The sequence below is a fragment of the Sebastes fasciatus genome, chromosome 18, assembly GCF_043250625.1.
Source record: "Sebastes fasciatus isolate fSebFas1 chromosome 18, fSebFas1.pri, whole genome shotgun sequence".
Taxonomy (NCBI): domain Eukaryota; kingdom Metazoa; phylum Chordata; class Actinopteri; order Perciformes; family Sebastidae; genus Sebastes; species Sebastes fasciatus.
In genome coordinates, this window is record NC_133812.1 from 4,483,976 (window position 1) to 4,507,157 (window position 23,182).

At 40.5% G+C, this 23,182-nt stretch overlaps 1 protein-coding gene and 1 long non-coding RNA gene across 6 annotated transcripts in view; both read right to left on the reverse strand.

Annotated features, from left to right (window-relative positions):
- Positions 1–23,182, reverse strand: part of LOC141756678 (uncharacterized) — a 254,987-nt gene that overhangs the window by 38,602 nt on the left and 193,203 nt on the right. The window lies entirely within an intron of this gene.
- Positions 1–23,182, reverse strand: part of LOC141756667 (delta(14)-sterol reductase TM7SF2-like) — a 184,247-nt gene that overhangs the window by 3,123 nt on the left and 157,942 nt on the right. The window contains exons 1-13 of one of the 5 annotated variants that reach the window (XM_074616593.1): positions 12,810–12,982; positions 10,867–11,041; positions 9,964–10,164; positions 8,838–8,936; positions 6,057–6,246; positions 5,369–5,565; positions 3,366–3,420; positions 2,872–3,066; positions 2,671–2,774; positions 2,177–2,302; positions 1,459–1,627; positions 588–668; positions 247–369 (exon numbers count right to left, since the gene is read on the reverse strand). In XM_074616593.1, coding sequence (XP_074472694.1) covers positions 247–369; positions 588–668; positions 1,459–1,627; positions 2,177–2,302; positions 2,671–2,774; positions 2,872–3,066; positions 3,366–3,420; positions 5,369–5,565; positions 6,057–6,246; positions 8,838–8,936; positions 9,964–10,164; positions 10,867–11,031 — 1,705 coding nt within the window. In that variant the 5' untranslated portion in view covers positions 11,032–11,041; positions 12,810–12,982. Of the gene's footprint in view, positions 1–246; positions 370–587; positions 669–1,458; positions 1,628–2,176; positions 2,303–2,670; positions 2,775–2,871; positions 3,067–3,365; positions 3,421–5,368; positions 5,566–6,056; positions 6,247–8,837; positions 8,937–9,963; positions 10,165–10,866; positions 11,042–11,945; positions 12,209–12,805; positions 12,983–23,182 lie in introns of those variants that run through there. The other 4 variants (XM_074616592.1, XM_074616594.1, XM_074616591.1 and 1 more) reach the window with 4 other exon arrangements.

Genomic DNA, 23,182 nt, shown 5'->3' on the forward strand with positions numbered 1-23,182 from the left:
TTGAGTGACAGGTGGGTGCCATACCAGGTTGCTGTCATCAATACCTTCTAATTAATACTGTAACATTATACAAATAAAATAACATTATATTATATCATTATTTTAGCCAGGATAGTCGTGACATGATATACCTGCAGCCATGGACAATACTAAAAGTGCTCGGCCAGTCCTCTGACGCACTGATCACTGGCCTTGATTCATGAAATGAGTGCTCTTGGTGTTTGACTGAATGTGAAGTCAACTCACCACAGGGTAGGGACCAGGCCAGAGCCATCAGGAGGTCTCCCAGGTAGTTCGGATGGCGGACCACACCCCACCAGCCAGACACCAGCAGACTCTTCCCTGTAGCCGTGGGGATCCTCTTCAGATCTGGAGAGAACAGGGACACAGACGGAGGTCACCAGAGAGACACACATGGACAAAGAAACAGATGGAAAGCAATCTGTCATTAAACACTGATTTAACAGCAAATGGATGAAAAATCATTTTCCCCTTCGAAGGCAATAACGAAATGCGTGGGGGGGGAAAAAGGTCCTCTCATTACACATCCATGACATGATGAACCTTCAGCCTGCAGGAGGACTTACGAGACAGTTTGGGGTCTGATGGGTTTCTCCTGAAGGCGTTCTTCTCAGAGTTGGACTTCCTGAAGATGTAGAAGCCAACGACTGAAAGACAGAGACACCAAGAGGAAAGTGAAATGTTAACTTCATCTCTTTGCAACTAAACAATTAGTGTTTTTATAAAATGCCTTTGACATTTCTCATTGAGTAGCGATACATAACCTCAGGATAAAGTAACAAGAACTAGAGACACATGCAGTCATGTGATCAAACAATCCAAATCCTCAACGGAGATACTCAGTGAGTGACTTCAGTTCTATTTCATTCTTCCTGACTGCCTTGACGACGGTGCTCTATCTCCATGAATCCATAAATGAGTAAGTGAATAGTCAAATAATCGGGTCCAGCCCTAGTCGCTTTTCATTCAGAGAAAATAACTCTTTTTCCCGTCATGATTTCAATATGCACGCAGCACCAGCCTCAGGTATGCAGCTGGAAAGCAGAAGGTACGCGAGGCAAAGTATCATAGGAGTAACGTAAAAGTCTAACGTAGTTTTAAAATGTTTTTCCAGATGTTGTCATGTATGGAAAGACCCAAAATGAACACTGTAAATAGACTACTTGATTACTAGAAGCAAATTCTTTAAACAGCGTTTGTATAGGAAGGATTCTGTTCCGAGCTGTTTGATCCATAAGAGCAGTTGATGACTGAAACCGTGAAACCGTGATCACTACAAGCGGTTTCCACTCTACCTTTAATCAGACGCTGCTTGAGTGCTCTGCTACTGTATGATAGCTGTTGTTTAGAGGGTTTGAGGCATATATATATATATATACATACAGTATATATCATAACTGATACATTTAGCTTTGTTGATGCTGTGCTCCTACTTACGTTTGAGTGTGAGGATGGCTGTGAGGGCGGGGAGGCTCAGGGGGTTTGGGTGGTTGACCAGGTAATAGGCCTGCAGGGTGTAAGTGAAGGGAACCCACACCAGATCACCAAACGCCAACATGAAGCCAAAACCATCGTGCATCAAGTCCATGGTGGTCAGGATGGCCTCCTGAGACAAGAAACACACCGTCAATCTTTATGAAAGTCAGATGCGTTTACAACTAGTTTACCTGACCATACAAGTCATCATTTGATTTATTTATTAGAGCTGTGTATCGGCAAGAATCTGCCGATACGATACGTATTATTATACAGGAGTTACGATTCAATATGTTGCAATATTGTAAGTAAGGTGATTTTTTAAAATACATTTTTTGAAAAAAATTATAATATAAAGAACACACCATCATATGCATAGAGAATCTTTTCGTTTTTGAATCAGAACAGTGGAATAATCTGTATTTGCATTTAGTCCCTGTAACATCCATCAGCTCTACTTTTTGTGCACTCTGAGCCACCGTCTGCCCCGAGTCTTTACATGTAAACTATTAATTAGAAATCAATAGTTTTTAAGAATCAATATCACAAAGCATAATATCACGATACTCGTGTATTCATATTTTCTTACACCACCATTATTTATCAGTGTGTTCTATCAAACTCCCTTTGAGTGATATTTGTGAGAAAGTGTTTTTGTCCTGTGCCGAGCCGAGCGTACCTCGTTCCAGAGTCCGTCCACCACGTAGAGCAGCTGGAAGAGGTTCACGAGGATCATGGAGTAAGACGGAGCATCCAGATTCTGATGCTTCATCTCAGCCAGCGCCATCGCAAAGTTGATCAGACACTGAACAAAGAGACACAAATAAAATCAAAAATCATCATGAATGCTGTGTAACCATTTGTGAAGATCCCTGCTGTGACGACTCCTGCCTTTCCCTCTCACTCTTTTTGACATGTTTGGCTCAACTTGGTTTGATGACCCATGTTCAAAAGCTGCTATAAAAACTAAGCTGAAAGTCTGCATTACCCTCATAACCACGAGCAAACAAGGCATTCATGGAGCTCATGCCTCGTGTGTGTGAGGTTCAACATAGAGTCCACATGTGGCCACCAGAGGGTGCAGTGTGTGTAGAAAATGACAGGCCCCATTGAAACGCTCACTAAATGGATTTATGAGACAAATGTCTGCTTTGGTGTCCCGTAACAACTCACCCAGCCGATCAGACCGGGGCGCATCTCGCAGAAGAACTTCAGATCAAACTCTTTGATGCGGGGATTGAGCTCATGTCCTTTGAAAAAGTCATAAACCACGTTGCCTGGTGAAATAGAGGGAGAGAAAAGAGATGAGACAAGAGGACAACACAGTGTGTGTGTGTGATCAGTGAGAAGGTAACTCTGGATCTGTCCTCTTACCAGAGCTTCCTCCCAGTGCCAGCTGCTCTGCTGCAGCGTAGTGAGAGCGGACATACAGGTAGACGCTCAGCAGGACGGAGATGAGGAAGGCAGCCGTGGTCAGCTGCAGGAAGTGGCTGTGGATGTAGGTGAGGTCAACACCCTGGTGCACCGCTGCTGCTGCTGCGACTGAACTCACAGAGATGGCAAAGAAACCTGGAGGGACACGGAGAGCTTTAGATGGACAAATGGACAGAAGACAAACCGCTTGAAGTTCCATAAAGACTACAAAGAAAAGAAGTTGAATGATGATGTTCAACATGTCAAGAAGGACGGCAGAATCATCATCCTTAATGCTCTGAGCCTGTAGTGATCAGTTAAACTAACAGAGGAGCCAGCACCTCAACATTAGTTGAATGGTAGTGAAAACATGAATTCATTCATTCTACTGAGAGTTGAGTGCAGCTGATTGTAGAGGGAGTTGGAGACAGAGCGCTCCCTTCACACAGCCTCACCGTTGGTTCTGTACTTCAGCCTCTCTCCAGACCTCAGCGGCATGCCCTCACTCAGCTACACAGAGAAACACAAGAGATACACCGGGATCAACAGCTGACCAAGAGCACATTCTAGTAACTCACTCACTCACTAGTAAACACAGCTAGAACCTGCAGACCAACTGGATAACAGCCACAGACAGTCTGTTCACAGGTCGGCTTCTCTGGTAGGTTTCACTTCACTTCAGACACCAAGTAACAGTTTTAATGTAAACGGCTCTGAGGAGAGACGTCCGTCCTCATTTTACCACTGTGGGACTTCAGAGGGGGAATAGGGAGAAGATGAACGACATACATCAGCTTTTGATCTACATTAGAAGAAAGTACTATTGAGACTGAAATACAGTGATGTGTTTATAAGGTTTCTCATTGAGGTGAACAGAGAGGAATCTCAGTTAGTGTCAGATATCAAGAGGCAGAGACGACCCCGGAGGGAAACAACAAGAGTTTCCTTTTCCCTGTGGAGCTTCTCATTAACCGTCACTCCTGACCATTAATCCAATTTCTGCCTCCTGCCGGAGCTATCGACCAGAAAAAGTCATGCGCTGGTTCACGTGCGCCTTTCCTGTACCAGTTAATCCAGAGAGCAAGGTGCTGGGTTCAGTGAAATACTGTACTGATGAGGACTGTTGCACCTACTAAAAAATCTCACATACTGTTTGAATATGTGCTATGTAGCTATTTTACTAAATAGCATGTTAGTATGTGTCAAGTTCTTGTTTAAATATGTGCGGTGTCCAAACTTGAAAGAGACTGAAACATCCACTGTAAGATTTTAACTGGATTCCACTCAGTGAAACAGCTTTTCCTTTTTCTCTCCTTTATTTTTAGGTTGAGTTGCAGGTTCATTTCACTTTAGTGATTAGCCATTAGGCGTTAGGTGAAAAACCTTTCAAATAGAAAAAAATACAGAAAAGAAAATATTCACATTATTACCAAATAAGTATAAATAAGAACAAAGAGAGACTATGCAAAATTCATTACTCCTTATTTAAGTTAATACACACACTCCCATTAAATGTCTCATATCAAATACAAATAAGCCTTAACAAAGGTAATATATATATATATATATATATATATATATACATACATACATACATACATATATATATATATATACACATATATATCCACACACACACATATACATATATACATATACATACATATGTGCATTATATTATTTTATTTAATTACTATTTTTAAATTATTTAATTAAGCACAAAGTATCTTATATTTCATAATTACTTTTGAGTTCATATCAAATCACGTAGCAATCCTAAACTACATTTCCCATAAGCCCCCACAATTCACCGTGCCTCTCACCGCATCATCCACCGGACACTCAAAACAAACAATCGGCAGCACCAAACAAACGATCCGCCACAAACAAAGTCAACCACCGGCACAAACAGACGGACTAAAACACCAGCAACAGTGATCTCCGCCAGGAAAACAGTCTCTCAAAGTGATTCAGTATCCTTACCGGCTGCCTCTCACACTTTGTAGATGTCCTTTTTCGCACAGTTTTACTGGTTTCCTGGTTTAAATGAAAGCCCTGCTAGTTAGCGCTCCGCTATATTTTCAGGACCCTTTTCCCTGTGACACTGAGGAGTGTTGCTTTTATAAACTCCGGGCGTAATTTGATTAATTACTTCCCTCCCTCTGCTTTACTCACTGAGCACTCAGTTTTGCTACTGGACTTATAAATTTACAAATTACTTTCTGATTTATTTATTTTCTATTTTTCTATTTATATTATTTTCTTAATTTCTATTCATTAATTTATTAATTTCTATCTATTAATATTTATAAATCTTAATTTTCTGAAACTTCAGTTTGACTTGACATTATGGAATTTCAGACGCAACCCATTTGTGTTTAACGACACTGACTTAATTTCTCTTAATTAACTGGTGCATTGATTTTGGTGTGTTCAGTTCTCAGTTCGTCTCGCTCACCTTTCCAACAGGCAGGATGTAGAGCAGGGCCTGGAATAAGATCCAGAGGACGACGAAGCCAAGGGCCTGGGCGTCCCAGAAGGCCTCGAGAGGGGGCAGAGGAGGAGGGAAGTTGGCCAGACTGGGGTCCTCCCGGTTCCCTTGGAGGACCAGGAAGAGAACCCAGGCTGGCAGGAAGAGCAGCCAGAAGTATGCTCCTGGAGGAAGGAAGGGACAGTTTGATCAGGTTCAACTGCAGATAGATTAACGGTTATCCTCCCTAACATACAAGGTAACACACATCCAGTGAATCCTTTTCTGAGAAGCTGTGCATACTTTATGAGAGCACAGAAGTGTTCTGTTAACACCAACATGATTCTGTCTTCAGCTGCACTGCCTGGATCCAACTAATTTAGTTCTCCCAGTGATTAATAGGACAAGATATTAACACCAACAAACTAAATCAATATACAGTATAATGATGAGTGAAACCACTGCAATGCAACCGTCCTGTAATAAATATATTTATCAAATATATGCTTTGTTATTGTTTACACTGAGCCAGAGAGGCGATGCTAACACAAAACACAGCGTCAAACAACGGAGAATGAAAATACATGAAAGAACTGAAGTGTGACTAAAAACAACTGTTGCTTTAAAGATTGTCTCCGGGCTAGTTGCTGCATTTCCTGTCCATCCTGTAACCTACCTATCTTCCCTCCAAAGTCCAGCGGGGTGGAGACGGAGGCAGCAGGAGCTGCAGCCAGTTTGGCATCCTTCTCCTCCAGCTGCTCTGGTTTGGCCTCCACTGGTTTGGCATCTCCGTCGTCCTTCCTGCGCCGCAGATTGTAACGGCCTTGGGTCTTCTCATTCTCTGCCTCGACCACAGCAGCGGACTTCTGAAGAAGGATTTGGGATTATTAAAACATACTTTCACAGTAACAGATTTTTTTTTTATCTAATTAGTCAGACCTTTAATAGAATGGTGCAGGAATGAGTCCTAAAACCCGGAAATGAGTTTTTGCATTTTATCACTTCCGGTTACCTCGTCTGCTAAACATTAGATAATATTTCTATTTAGTGTGGGCTCCATATGCTAGCTCCGATAGCTTGACGGAGGAGCAGAGGGTAACAACAAAGGAACAGGGCTTAGCGAAGGGTCACTTAGCTTGTCAATAATTTAGGGGGGGGGTTTTCATCTTTTGGGTCAGGTATAACGGACGCTTCATGTTATAGAGTGCTGCAGGAATGAGTCCTAAAACCGGGAAATGAGTTAGCATTTTAGCACTTCTGGTTCCCTCGTCTGGAAGTCAATGGGTTTTTATTTAGATGCCTGAAATAATGTCTGTGGTTAACACCAGCTGAAGAGATTTTAACGTTTTGTTCTAAGATATAAAATATGTCAATAAATACCCCACTCATGAATTTTAAAGCATTTATGTGTCTTTAAAAAGGCGGTTGCGTCCTCCTTTACAGCCTCGTTGTGTTTACTAACGCTCATGTGACCGTGTTGTAGTTCGTTTATAGCCTAACGTTAGCTTTTTACTTCTGGCGATTGCATTCACACTTCAACAATCATAAAGGTTGTGTTTATTTGTGAAGATTATCTTGCTGAACAAAACATATAAGTATTATAAATGTCTGTTTGCCACAGAGCTTATTTCCTGCAATAATCCAAAACCCAATGGAATAATCCCATTGGCTTTCTGTTGAGGGAACCATGGTGATGCTAACTTCCTGGTTGGACTACAACAATACATCATCTCTGCAGTGCTCTATGGAGTTAAGCATTTGAATGCATTTTTGATTAAATACTCTCTTGGGACAGGAGGGAACTTGACTTGACTCACAATGTTCTATTATTAACTATTCTAGTTGCTATTTTCAGGCTAACTTCACTCAGCTCTAGTGTGTTTAATCCACAATGATATGAAACACAAGTGGTGGTTAAGATAATTGATCTTCTAAATCATTGGATGACTGAAACAATGATAAACAGCAGAGAGTAGGCAGATGTTGTGTATACAGTGTGTGTATATGTACTGTGGGTTTGCCCTGAGACAAAAGATTTCCTCATATACATATTAAAGATAAAAATGGTAAAAGGCTTTTCTACTGAATGAGAATCTATTTTAAATCAAATGATAAACCAAAGATTAGAGATGTAATCTAAAGCTCCCCACCCTTTACAGCTCTTGGGGGTGTATTCAAGTTACTGCTCTTCACTCAAGTTCTTTAGTAAAGTTCAACCTGTTGATGAAGTAAGGCTTTACTTCCTCTATTAACTAAAAAATACTTCACAAAGCTATGACTGAGCTCCTGGGTTTTCTCACAAAGCTTCTTACAGAGGGTAAAACTATCTAGGATTAAAGATCAGGTCCCATAATCATACAGACTAACAATGACTTTAGAGGCTAACTGCTCTCAGGTCAGCAATCCTACTCAGAGATCTGATTCAGACAAAACAAAACAACAAAAGATTGAAGTAACATGTAGGATTTATATATCTCAACACCTTTAGGAATCACCAATATCTAACACTCTACACTTTGTCTACACGTAGGAGACTAAAAGGCAGCGAGTAAAGAAGTGGCACATGTTGGTACACCATGTGACCGGCAGCTAAATGAAGCCGGATCTTGTGAGGGGAGCCTCTCTCAGCTGGAAAACACACACACACCCCCCAACGTGCATACATCATGACATTCCTTTAGCTCCAACTCACCTCAAAGCCCATTCACTACCGGACAGTGAGTAGCACCTCCAACATCACTACCAGACAGCGAGTAGCGCCTCAAACATCACTACCAGACAGCGAGTAGCGCCTCAAACATCACTACCAGACAGCGAGTAGCACCGCAAACATCACTACCAGACAGCGAGTAGCGCCTCAAACATCACTACCAGACAGCGAGTAGCACCGCAAACATCACTACCAGACAGCGAGTAGCGCCTCAAACATCACTACCGGACAGTGAGTAGCACCTCCAACATCACTACCAGACAGCGAGTAGCACCGCAAACATCACTACCAGACAGCGAGTAGCGCCTCAAACATCACTACCAGACAGCGAGAAGTGCCTGAAACATCACTACCAGACAGCGAGAAGTGCCTGAAACATCACTACCACACAGCGAGTAGCGCCTCAAACATCACTACCAGACAGCGAGAGGCGCCTCAAACATCACTTGTTGGGTTTTTGTAATAGCATCTATCTGACAAATCTCATTTCAGCTCAGAGAGACTCAACGGTAGAAAAGCTTGTGAATAAAAGAAGTGTCATTAATGCTTTCTATCCAGACATGGTGTGTTCAGATGTTCACGTATTCTGGAGTGTATTTCATCACTTTGGTCTGTATTGATGTTCATGTGTGAGCTGAGAGGAGCTGGACGATGCCACTTTCTGAACCTTTCATATGAATAAATAAATAAATATGGAGCTTTTTCCACACAGAAGAACATTGTTTTTAAGTACAAAATAAAACTCACCTCGTTCACTTTGTTAGCCGTGTTATTCTCCTCTTTCTGTTTCTCCTCTTTCTTTTCCTGCTTATTGTTGCCATTGTTCTCCGCTGCCTTTGACTGTGGCTGCCCATCAGACAATGGAGAGAGATTGATGGAGATGAAGAGAGACAAAAAGGGGAAAAAAAGCAACGTGAGGAAGAGGCACAGGGAACGTGACGGGTTAGAGACACAAACTGACACATTTCCCCACAACGACAAGGTGCTGATGATTTAGGACATTTGATGATAAACTGGATCTCACCAGACAACTGAGTTCCTTTTTAAAATAAATGAATGGCAGAACTTAAATTCCAGTCAAGTCACTTTGATTATATAGTCCAACATCACAAATCACACATCTACCTCTATGGGCTTTAATTTAGTTATTTGTACTTGACCAAGACTTGTAACGGTGCCATCTCATCTACAGTGACGTTTCCTTTTTTACACTTCATGTTTAAATACCAAAAAAGTCACAAGTTAGCTAAACAAGTGTAAATGCTAACTTTTGGCGATTAGCGCCACCTCCTGACAATAATAGGAAACATTATTGAGAGAATGGCATTAGCACTGAATATTATTAAATATCATTAACAGTTTGATGGTTGGTTATTGATAACAAAGAAGCTCTATTACAATCAAATACATGTAGAATACTATCGGCTCAGCATCAATGTGAGTTCAGGGATGTAATGACCCTTCCTTCTTTTATATATTCTTCGGTTCAAGGAACTTTCAAGAAATCAATGTGCTGCTCTGGACCAAAGTCTTTGTTGCCTGGTAACATTAACAACAAAATATAGCTCCAGAAAAAAAAACGGAGTCAGTAGAGGCTCTGCTTAGTGTTGCAACCTTTAGATTAATGACTTTGCTGACATTTAGCTGGCTACTGTACATTTTTCATTTCAAATTCCACACAGGCTATAATTCCTTTAATAGATTACATGAATTTGGTTTGGTTTGACAAGGCAGTAGTCCACTAGGCCATGTTCCTCTATAGCATGAGATAACGTAAACAGTATCACTGAATATGGTACAGTATCTGTACATCAGCTTCTCCAACATCACCAGTGCTACGACAGGAGAATGAGAAGGCAGCTGTGGCACTCACCAGGGGACTGAGTCTGACTTCTACTGAATCCTTCAGCTTCGAGTCCCTGCGGGAGGACGGGGTGCTCTCTGTTATAGCTGCAGCATCAGCTGTGCGGGAGGACGAGCGCCGCGCGGTCCTTGCTGGGGAGCGCGAGCGGCTGCGAGGGCGGCCTGGTGATCGAGAACGGGAGCGGGAGCGGGACTGGAAACCAGCAGCATTCTGAGGGAACAAAAGAGGAGATTGCAACCATTATTAACAACTGTAGCGTGTTTTTATAGGCAAAACAGAAAAGATATTGATAAGAAGTCTGACTCATCTTGTGTATAATATATAAACTTTACACAGCAGGCTCAAAAAGAGATGGCTGTAAGGTGTGTGCAGTACAATGGCCTTCCTCCAAATCCTTTAATAATTTAGACATTTTAATAATTTGTGTTTCAGTGCTGGGCAGTCTCCTAGCAGTGTTCCTACATATTGGCTATATTCCTGCCACATGGTCTTGACAATGACAGGACAAAAATATTTTTTTAAAAGCAACCTAATATTCTTAGAGCTGATATGAGAACTGCTTTTATGTGCCTGAGTAGAGAGTGGACGAGGTAGAGCAACATTTACTATGAAGGCCAGTATTAATAGACTTAACTATCATGAACAATGTAGATGTTAAGCCATAGAGTGGGGTGACAATTTAAGCTTTAGCTCCATCTTAATGTTTCCCTAACAAACTTTGTTAACTGATTAATATCCTTAACTCTGTATGGTTCGAGTCTGTACTACCTTTATAGCTGACAACCTAGAAATCTAATCTAACCACTGAAAAAAAGATGATTACACCAAGATACTACACAAAAGTATGTTAGATAAAACTGTGACAAGAGAGTAAAGTTCAGAGTGTAAGTCTCTCTGGGACTCTGGAGCTACCTTCATGTCTTGCTCCTTGAGCTCCAGCTCAGTGCCGTCCTTGTAGATGACGGTGTAAAGCTGACTTTTGGCATCGAAGCCCAGCACCTTGACCTCGTAATACAGGCTGCTGCCAGGCCAGCGGCCCATCACCATGTCCCCTCTCTGATACTTCACAGAAGGCATCTTCACTGACCTGAGAATGAGTGAAAGACAAGAAAGAGGAGCAGACAGGGGGAGGACATGTAGACGGACAGAGAAAGGAGAGAAATGAACAGGTAGGAAGGGAAACACCAAAGGAGATGAAAGATCATAGTTATTTGAATCTTTCATCTAAACAGTGTACGCTGGGTTTTTAGGCATCCCATGTATGGAATCATTTACTTAATTAGAAAACTGTCAATGCAGTGCAGACCTAATCTGCTACTGTTCAATACAGTGAAGGATAAATGTATACAATGGCAGCATTGTCACTGCACCCTGCCCTTTCTGTTTCCATACAGTCCACTGAAGCACAGCATGAGCTCAAACTTCAACAATCTCCTTCAATGACAACTAGAGTGGCATCTCTAAATCTCAATGGGCTCATTGTCACTCACTGTTTTGGCAGTTACATGTTTGACATACAACTTTCTGTCTGTCCACTGCATTCACATACTGTGCAACGCTACTTTACATCATTCTGTATTGTTAAAGGTCCCATATAATGCTCATTTTCAGGTTCATACTTGTATTTTGTGTTTCTTCTAGAACATGTTTACATGCTGTAATGTTCAAAAAACTTTATTTTCCTATATTTATATAGGACTTAAACCTGCTTTATAATAAAAAAAAACATGAAAGTCTCACTTTTTTACAATATACCAGACTTTATCTAATAATGTAAACCATCCAACACAATCTAGTAACACTAAGCAACAAATGAAAACTATGCTTTTAAATGAACTATACTGAAGGAAAATACAACCCGTCTCCTCTTCGTTTAGACTTGTATTGTCTCCTGATCAGTTTTCATTCAGTTATTATTTATGTTTTGGTATGAAGCTACAGTAATCACGATGATTTTGGAGCACTTTTATTCATTATTTCGTTAACTGTACCTGCTTGTTTTTACAATACAGTCCACAAACTAAAGATGTGTTACAGTTTGAGCTTGGTTAAGCTGCTTCTTGAATAGTAGTGAGCTATAACGGTATTTTTTATGACCTGTTTCTTTAACGATGTGCGCCGTTAGCTTTGTTAGCTTCAAGCCAAGGCCTATTGAAGGAGGCTGGGACACGGGTCTTGGACGTGGGGTATAACGCATGCGCAGTGTAACCGAATCTGCGGTTGTGTGTTGCGATTGGCTCAATTTCGACGAGTGCAGGCCAGATTTTACTGCGCATGTGCAATACCCCCGAAGATATGAGTCATTTATGACGCGTGTCCCAACCTCCTTCAATAGACCTTGGATCCAGCTGACGTTAGCAGAGAGGAAGGAGGGAAAACGTCACACATTCAAAAAAACAAACACATCTGTCAAAGAAGCAACCTAAAAGCTCTGAGGAGAAGTTCAGACACACTGAAATGAAGTGACGGTATCCCAGTGAAAGATATTAAAACATGTAACTTTAGTTAAGTTAATGCGCAGGTTAACTGTAATGTTAATGTTATTGTTAGCGTGGTAGAGTCTAACTGTGAGGTTATCTCTGGCTTAACAGGCACCGTCTAATTTCTGGAAACACTAGTGCCCATAACGGTAGCGTTACAGTTCACGTCACGTTTTTAATAAAACTAGGAGCCATTAACGGGAAGGTTTGCCAGCTCATATATAACATTAACAGTTGCTCCAGTATTTTAATTACTTGGACCAATATAACGCTAAATAAGTTAAGATTCCAGGAACTAGTCGGAGCCTAGTCTCCGTTAACTCAGCCGTTTGTTATTTTGCATCACAATCATAAACGTTGGACGGAAGCACTTACCTTGTTGATACACGAGTAATTCCAATGACTGCAACTAATAATAGTCCTTGACAAGACGAGTGAATAATAACTTTAAAACCGTACTGTGCTGGCGGGTTTAGCGCCGCCCTAGATGATTGTGATTGGGTTAAAGAAATACAAACAAGCCGCAGCGTGGTGTTTGGAGTGAGGTCTGTCTGCGGACTGACCGAGAGGGGCGGGACATGACACCGGGGGCGGACCTAACTACGGCTGGCTGGTTAGCTAGTTAGCTAATCCAACATGTTTTCATGCTACACTCATACCATGTCATAGGTGCGTTACCGCCATCTGCTGGACTGGAGTGTGGATCAGAAGATTAGCAGGAAAAAAAATACATTTCTGTATTGTTCCTGTTACTCCTAAATCATTAAGTAGAAGATTGCATACTTTCCATGATGTCTTCCAGAGTTGATTCCCAGATGTAATATTGTGGTTTCCATCAATTAGTCCTGATATTAATGTCCTTCTTTCTTCATCATACCTGTTGCAATCTATCACTACATGTTTGTTTCCAGTGCATTGCAGTGTGCATAGTGGGCGCTTGCGCAGAAATAAAGTGAAACATAATCATAAAAATAATGATTTCATTAATAATTCCCACCACTGCACATAGAGTAAAACAATATTAGAAAAATAATGATTTGATTAATAATTACCACCACTGCACATATAGTAAAAAAAAATATTAGAAAAATATTAGATTAATAATTATCACCAATGACACAGAGTAAAAATATTAGAGAAATAATGATTTGATGAATAATGACTAGGGGTGTGACGATTCACTCAGCTCACGATACTATACGATACACGATATTGGGTTCACGATCTCGATACAATACGATATTGTAACAATAATTTTAACAAAACTGGAATGATGAAAATATATGACTGAAAAAGTAGCTTTTTATTCAAAAGAGACAAAATGCCAATCAATACTGTTGTTTGCTCTATAGTTCCATTTCTTATGGTATCAGTCCTTCCTCCTGTCCTCTGCTGATGTCACTCATCAGGTAACGTTAGGGCTGGTAGGGGGGGCTTTGTCTCAGCCAGCTGATCAATTTACCAGTAGGATACATGACTAACTAACCTAAACAGTTGGACTAAACAGCCTACCGCCAGCTTTAGTCATTTAACGTCATTCACAACTCAACTAAATAACTTATGTGTTTACAGTTAGCTGTTAGCCAACAAGCTAGCGCGCTCTGCTTATGTAAACAGCGGCGGCGGAGGATGAGAGACAGCAGACGGAGCAGATTGAAAAGTTGCTTTCCTACATGTTTAACCGTTTTTCAACATCGTGTTTATGATTGTTGAACAAGTGTAATAACGTATTTTGGCTTTACACTTGCAAACTTCTATTGCACTTATATAGCTGTCAACTCGCCTCCACCGCAGCTGACTGCGCTGTGTGTGTTGATGTGTGTGGAGCTCTGACCCAGCGCAGCAAGGCCTATTGAAGGAGGCTGGGTCACGGGCGGACATGGCTATGACACATGCGCAGTGTAACTGAAGCTGCGGTCGTGCTTTGCGATTGGTTCCATTTCGGCAAGGGCAGACCAGATTTTACTGCGCATGTTTTACATACTCAACCTCCTTCCATAGGCCTCACAGAGCAGCAGGAAGAGGTTGCAGCTGCCCGGGGCCCGTATGTACGTAGCACCTATTATGCCCTGATATCGCGATTCAGTATTTCATCTCGACGATGCATATCGTCACGTTTATATATCGCGATATTTCGTGGCACGATATTTCGTCACACCCCTAATAATTGCCACCAATGCACACAGAGTAAAAAAATATTAGAAAAAGTATTTGATTAATAATCACCACCAGTGCACATTGTATTTGCTGCGGAGCAGAAGGTTGACCACAGGCAGCCAAACAGTCAGTGTGCCTGTCACAACCCTGCCTCCTGCCACTCTCAACCCTCCACCTGTGACTCCCTCCCAGGATGAGTCACTGAGCCGGGCCACGGTGGAGAAGATTGTGACCGAGATCCTACAAAAACAACAGCAACATCAACAGCAGCAGAAGAAGAAGATGACCAAGAAGTGTTTAGCCTGCGGTCAGCCAAGGTCTCAGTATCTTGGTGACGGCTCTTCAGTTCATTTCTTTCATCAGACTAAAACAGTGAAGTACTTTTACTGCTCCACAAAGGTCTTTAAAACATACGCAGATGAAGGCATCACAAACCCCCGCATGACTTTTGAGGACTTTGCTGCGTCTCCGTTCTTTGAGCAGGAGCTGGACGCCGCCAGGCAGAGGGGGGCTGAGTGGAGGAAGGTGGCAGAGGAGAGGGCCAAGAGGAAGTCAGCGGTTCAGCTGCAAACAGGTCACCTGTGCCGGTTCTGTCACCTGCCACTAAAGCAGAGTCCCCACAGCCCTCACATTCATACAAGCTTCCCCGGGGTGGCGCGGATGTACATCTACTGCCCCTCCAGAAGTACATTTACTGCCCCTCCAGAAGTACATCTACTGCATCCCAGAGTATTCTCCCTGTACAAGGCTCAGGGCATGGAGAAGGAGATGACCTAGAGGCCAAATACAAAACCCCAAATACTGTATATCCTCACACATACAATACTGTACGTCATCAGGGCTGCTTCTAAATATATAAATATCAAATTATAGCACTAGAATACATGTAATTATTGCACTAGAATAATTGCACCTTTACATGCACACTAGTGTTCATGTTATACTGTAAGTTGTATCCTGTATATATTGTGAACTATAATCATATTAAGATAGATAAACCTTTATTGATCGAGAATGGAGAAATTCGGTTGTTGCAGCACAAAGACAGAAATAAAAACAGATAAATAGAGAAGTAAAATGCAGAAATAATAAAGAAGTATATAAAAGTAAAAATAAGAATATAATACTAAATAGAAACTATACAGGAGCATTTGGAGACTAGAGTACAGCATTATAATATTGTCATATGGTAAATTATTATATAGTATAGGATATGAGATATACTGTAGTATAAGGTGAAAGGTAGTAATCTGGCAGTTTACAGAGAAGCAGCAATCCTAACATTTGAGAAGCTGAAACCAGAGTTGATTGATTATTTTTTCAGTACTAATATTGTAAATATGTTTATGGATACACTATGTACTGTATACATACTTTATATTTCATATGCTGTTCATTTGTTTTATATAATATATTTTTGTCAGTTTTGATTATGTTTAATGCTTCAGAATCCAGCTGTTCAATAAAATATCTTGAAAGCATCACTGTGACTCTCTTTACTTTATAGAGGTAGTAATAGTGATAGAAATTAAATAATCACACATTTATATTCATATGCTCAGCTGTATGCTGACACATCTGTACCATAAACATTTGTTGTTGTGCCTTAATATACTATATTATTTCCAAATATGCTAGTTTTACTTAAAACTAGCATTATATTTGGAAATAATATCTTATATGCATAATTATATAAAGGTTGTTTCTCTATTCTATGATGTCGAGAACTTTATGTTGTGTTTTATATATGTGTGCTATAGAAATAAAGTATTATTATTATTGCCAATATTATTAAGTTCAATTGAACTTTTACCAGTAGCAGCATGTACTGTAAAGGTAGCATGTCTAACCTTTAAATCATAAGGTCTTCTTATCTTATTATTATCATCCTAAAAAATTCATTGTTTCCACATGATTTGTCCAAAAATCTGTGATTAATTTCACTTTAAACTTTTTAAAAGGTTAAATGTAATTGTTTTGTATTATACACACAAGATGTAGCAAAACATTCTGAACGAAGTATGGGACATTATATTTGGGAAAGGAAGGATTCGAAGTTGCTTCTTTTTTGAAGGGCTTCTGGTCAAGAAAAAGTCTTCTACACCTATACGCGGCTGGCCTTCGCGTCAATGCTGAAAGGTGTAAACTCTGAATTCAGCGTGGCATGAGATTGAATAGTCTATTTACGCGGTTGTATCCAAATTTCACATCCGCGGTCGACCAGAGCAAACGCAACCAGAATGTCTCACTGTCCTTCAACTTCAATGATTCCCCGTGTATCTATATATTCCCTGAAGGAAGGAAGCCAAACACAATTTCAAGTAGTGTTACTTATTACCCGGTGTACTGGGAATACAACTCGGCAGACTTGGACTGTGAAAGAGTAAGGATGAACAAAGGAATGTGTTTCTGCCCAGTCGCCTTTTACCATTCATTCTCTATGGTAGTCCTTATCACTACGGCTGTCATATATTTCTGGCCACAAGTGGGATTTTGGGGGCGCTGTTTGAACCCTTTGGATACCAGTAAGGAGACCCCGTTGTCACCTTTGAGTGACAGACCTCACAGCATCGGCAGCAGCATAGAGAAGATACACGACTACATGATCGGACGATCTGCAGTGTTTTATCACAGCTTTGTCATCTATCACGACGTCAAACTTATCAAACGTAAGTGGGGATCATTATTTCAAGTAGTAAATTAACTCTTCTCAGTTGTTTTAATGGGCAAACTGTTCTTCTAATAGTTAGTTGGCTTACATGTTGTTGTTTTAGCATTGACAGGTTGTAACTCGGGTTTGTTGTTGGATAAGGTAACGTTAGCTAAGTACATTAAGGTTATGTTACGTTGTGTATGTATACAGTATGTCAGCGTTAACAGTAGCTCATTTTATTACTTTGCACATGTGGAAGAGCTGTCAGTCGAGTTTTAACTTTTTCCAAAATCCTGCTTTCTTTGACTGTTTCATTGTTTTTTGTCTCTAAGAATCATATTAAGACTGAGGCCGTCAGTGCTATTATTGTGTACGTCCATCACTTGTCTTTGTGAATACTGTATGTTGGTACAGTCGTATTTTAGACAAGCTCAGTGTACATTTTGAATGGGTAAATACTGTAACTTATGTCTATTTTATAGCCTACATGTAAGATGCAGGTTTATGTCTATCTGCCTGTCTGTCTGTGTAATATCAAATGCTGTTAGTTAGTCATTACAAATGATGATTACTGTTAATAACTCTGTATATAATATGCATTGTGTTTTGCTGTTTTATACTTTGATTAATGTATTTTGTGCTTTGTAAGTCAGTGGCTTTACTATTTTTGTCTTTCCCTGTCTTGACTGAATAAGTGAGCTCACTAAGACAAATTCCAATCAATCACGTTGATATGGCAATATGTTATTGAATCTGTCTGTCTGTCTGTCTGTCTGTCTGTCTATCTGTCTATCTGTGTAATATCAAATGCTAGTCATTACAAGTGCTGAATAACGTTAACATGAAGAACTTTGTATTTAATATGTATTGTGTTTTGCTGCGCACAGGAGATAATGAAGAAGACCATCAACTTCTTCCCAGGAAGGATGGAGGTGTCATTCAGACACAGCAGCTGTGGCAGAGTTTGACCACAGGCAGCCAAACAGTCAGTGTGCCTGTCACAACCCTGCCTCCTGCCACTCTCAACCCTCCACCTGTGACTCCCTCCCAGGATGAGTCACTGAGCCGGGCCACGGTGGAGAAGATTGTGACCGAGATCCTGGAAAAACAACAACAACATCAGCAGCAACAGCAGCAGCAGAAGAAAATGACCAGGAACTGTTTAGCCTGCGGTCAGCCAAAGTCTAGGTATCTTGGTGACGGCTCTTCAGTTAATTTTTTTTATCAGACGAATACAGTGAAGTACTTTTACTGCTCCACAAAGGTCTTTAAGACATATGCAGATGAAGGCCTCACAAACCCCCGAATGACTTTTGAGGACTTTGCTGCATCTCCATTCTTTGAGCGGGAGCTGGACGCCGCCAGGCAGAGGGGGGCTGAGTGGAGGAAGGTGGCAGAGGAGAGGGCCAAGAGGAAGTCATCGGTTCAGCTGCCAACAGGTCGCCTGTGCCGGTTCTGTCACCTGCCACTAAAGCAGAGTCCCCACAGCCCTCACACTCATACAAGTTTCCCCGGGGTGGCGGGGAAGTACATCTACTGCCCCTCTAGAGTGTTCTCCTTGTACAAGGCTAAGGGCATGGAGACCGAGATGACCTGGATGGAGTTCACTCAGTCTGACTTCTACCAGGCTGAAAGGGACAGATGGGTCGCAGAGAAGAGGAAGTGAACCCACCAAACCCCCAAACCCCAAATATATCCTCTCACACAAACACACACTGTACCACTGTAACACTGTATGTCGTCAGGGCCGCTTCTAAATATATAAATACCAAATTATTGCATTAGAATAAATATAATTATTGCACTAGAATAAATATAATTATTGCATTCGAATAAATATAATTATTGCACTAGAATAAATATAATTATTGCACTAGAATAAATATAATTATTGCATTAGAATAAATATAATTATTGCACTAGAATAAATATAATTATTGCATTAGAATAAATATAATTATTGCACTAGAATAAATATAATTATTGCATTAGAATAAATATAATTATTGCACTAGAATAAATATAATTATTGCACTAGAATAAATATAATTATTGCATTAGAATAAATATAAGTATTACACTAGAATACATGTAATTATTGCACTAGAATAATTGCCCCTTTACATGCACACTAGTGTCCCTGTTATACTGTAAGTTGTATCCTGTATATATTGTGAACTATAATCATATTAAGATAAGATAAACCTTTATTGATCCAGAGCGGAGAAATTCGGTTGTTGCAGCATAAAGACAGAAATAAAAACAGATAAATAGAGAAGTAAAATACAGAAATAATAAAGAAGTATATACAAGTAAAAATAAGAATATAATACTAAATAGAATCTATACAGGAGCATTTGGAGACTAGAGTACAGCATTATAATATTGTCCTATGGTAAATTATGATATAGTATGGGATATGAGATATACTGTAGTATAAGGTGAAAGGTAGTAATCTGGCAGTTTACAGAGAAGCAGCAATCCTAACATTTGAGAAGCTGAAACCAGAGTTGATTGATTATTTTTTCAGTACTAATATTGTAAATGTGTTTATGGATACACTATGTACTGTATATATACTTCATATTTCATATGCTTTTCATTTGTTTTATATATTATATTGTTGTCAGTTTTGATTGTGTTTAATTCTTAAGAATCCAGCTGTTCAATAAAATATCTTGAAAGCAACACTGTGACTCTCTTTACTTTATAGAAATTAAATAATAAATTTATATTCATATGCTGACACATCTGTACCATAAACATCTGTTGTTGTGCCTTAATATACTTATATTATTTCCAAATATTATGCCAGTTTTACTTAAAACTGGCATAATATTTGGAAATAATATCTTATATATTATTATATATCATACATATCTTATATATATATATACATAATTATATAAAGGGTGTTTCTCTATTCTATGATGTCGAGCACTTTATTTTGTGTTTTATACATGTGTGCTATAGAAATAAATTATTATTATTGTCAATATTATTAAGTTCAAATAAACTTTTACCAGTAGCAGCATGTAAAAGTAGCATGTATAATCTTTAAATCATAAGGTCTTATTATCTTATTATCATCATCCTAAAAGATTAATTGTTTCCACATGATTTGTCCAAAAATCTGTGATTAATTTTATTTTAAACTTTTTAAAAGGTTAAATGTAATTGTTTTGTATTATACACACAAGATGTAGCAAAATATTCTGAACCAAGTATGTGACATTATATTTGGGTAAGGAGGGATTTGAAGACGCTTCCTTTCTGAAAGGCTTCTGGTCAAGAAAAAGTCCTCTACACCTATACGCGGCTTGCCTTCGCGTGTTAGGCGAACGTGATAACCGCTACACTACAGAAACCGATGAAAAGGCCCTTTTACGCATCTGGGCGCGTTAATGCACCTGCATACTTCACCGCAAACATTTCAAATGCCAGACGTCATGTTAGCTTTTGACTTGGAGATATCAGATGATAAATTCTAAACCGGATTCAGTCACAGCTGCTGTGTCATGGATTTGAGTGACAGTAAATGCAGTAGGCACGCTAACCATAAATGTCTATTTTATTAGAAACAGTCCTTCATCATGAATCTAGTCATTTGTTGAAAAGGGTTTATTGTAGCCTGGTTTCAGTCCTCCCATTATCAGCATGAAAACAACATTCACAAAAAAGAAAAAGATTTGAGCCACTGAGGTACAGAAACCCCCAAGTCAATGCTGAAAGGCATCACCTCCGAATTCAGCGTGACATGACATTGAGTGGTCTATTTACGTGGTTTCATCCACATTTCACATCTGCGATTTACCAGAGCCAACACAACCAAAATGTGTCGCTGTCCTTCAACTTCAATCATTCCCTGTATATCTCTGTATATTTCCCGTATACACTGGAACGGCGCCCCCTGCTCGTTGACGTGCCAAAAACAGGGATGAAGCAGTCCTCGTTAGTATAGTGGACAGTATCTCCGCCTGTCACGCGGAAGACCAGCTGCTGATTATTCAACAAGAAAGACAAAAGTTGTAAAGCAGCAGCAGTTGTTACTTCACAGCAGAATGGAGAATTCCCAATTAGCAGCCACTCAGCACGCAATGTGATATTCCTACCATATGTTGGTTTCCGGGAGGCTGCGGAGAAGGACTTTCTTTTGGCATCATGGAAGTTCTGGCAAACCGTTAGACGACTCAAGAAGGGAGAGCAGGTTTTGGCTCAGACTGTGTTCAGCAGGGGAGCAGAACTGCTGACCCTGACTGAGGATATTATCGAGCGGCGGAAAGAGCATTTTGAAGAGCTCCTGAGCCCGACCAACACATCCTCCGTGGAGGAGGCAGAGTTTGAGGACTTGGGGGAAGCGTCACCCATATCCCTGGCAGAGGTGTGTGAGGTAGTTAAGAAGCTCTTCAGCGGTAAGGTGCCAGGTGTGGATGAGATTCGCTCTGAGATGCTTAAGGCTTTGCACATTGTTTGGCTGTCTTGACCGACACGCCTCTTCAGTTTCGCATGGAGGTCCGGGACAGTGCCTGTGGGATGGCAGAACGGGGCCGTGATTCACATTTGTAAAAAGGGAGACCGGAGGGTGTGCTCCAATCATGAAGGTATCGCACTGCTCAGCCTCTCTGGGAAGGGTGCTGGAAAGGTGGCGCTAGCCTCAGATCAAGAAGGAGCAGAGCGGATTCCGTCCTGGTCATGGAACAGTGGACCACCTCTTTATCCTTGTATGGTTGAACAGAAACCCCCACGTCAATGCTGAAAGGTGTAAACTCTGAATTCAGCGTGGCATGACATTGAATAGTCTATTTACGCGGTTGTATCCAAATTTCACATCCGCGGTCGACCAGAGCAAACGCAACCAGAATGTCTCACTGTCCTTCAACTTCAATGATTCCCCGTGTATCTATATATTCCCTGAAGGAAGGAAGCCAAACACGATTTCAAGTAGTGTTACTTATTACCCGGTGTACTGGGAATACAACTCGGCAGACTTGGACAGTGAAAGAGTAAGGATGAACAAAGGAATGTGTTTCTGCCCAGTTTCGAACTGGGGACCTTTCGCGCGGCACCCGGGGATTCTTTAGCTAAAGCGCCCTAAACACATTTCCATTCATTCTCTATGGTAGTGCTGAACCACTACGGATGCAATATATCTTTGGCCGCTATTGTTTGTTTGGCGCCCTTTTTCCGAGGAGAGGAGGAGTTGTTGTTTCCTTCGCCACTCTGTCAGTGTTGGTCTGGATGATCTACACTTCACATCGACTTGAGCTTGAGCTGCGCTGTGTGGACATTACGCCAAACGGTGAGTTATATTTAGATAAATAAAGATTACCGACATGTTACTATAATGTATCCTGGCGCTGTCTGACGTGTTCTTGTTTCTGTGAACGCTATAAAGTTAACGTTAGTCGTGTTTCTCCCGTTTATTGTGTCGCCGCGGTACTTTCGGATGAATTACAAGCTAACGTAACATTATTAACAATGAACCAACATGTTATTATAATGTATCCTGGCGCTGTCTGACGTGTTCTTGCTTGTGTGGACGCTATACAGTTAACGTTAGCCGTGTTTCTTCAGTTTATTGTGTCGAGCTGCTGCGGTACTTTAGGATGAATTACAAGCTAACGAAACTTAACATTCCTTAGGTTGAAAGCATCACGTTGTTAGTGAACATTAATGTCTAATGTAGCGTTAATTACGGTATATCAGCAGCTTACATCAGCAGTAAGGTTAGATATAACGTTACTCTGGACACACTAACGTTACTTTACATACACACATTGACAGAATGATAAATGAACAAGCTTCATATGAATCATAAAGTCGTCGTGTTTGCACTTAACGCTACGTCGACTACTTTCAGTCTCCGTTGTATAACACGTTGCTGTTGTCACAGCATGTACTTATACTTAAGGTTTTTAATGCAGGACTTTTACTTGTA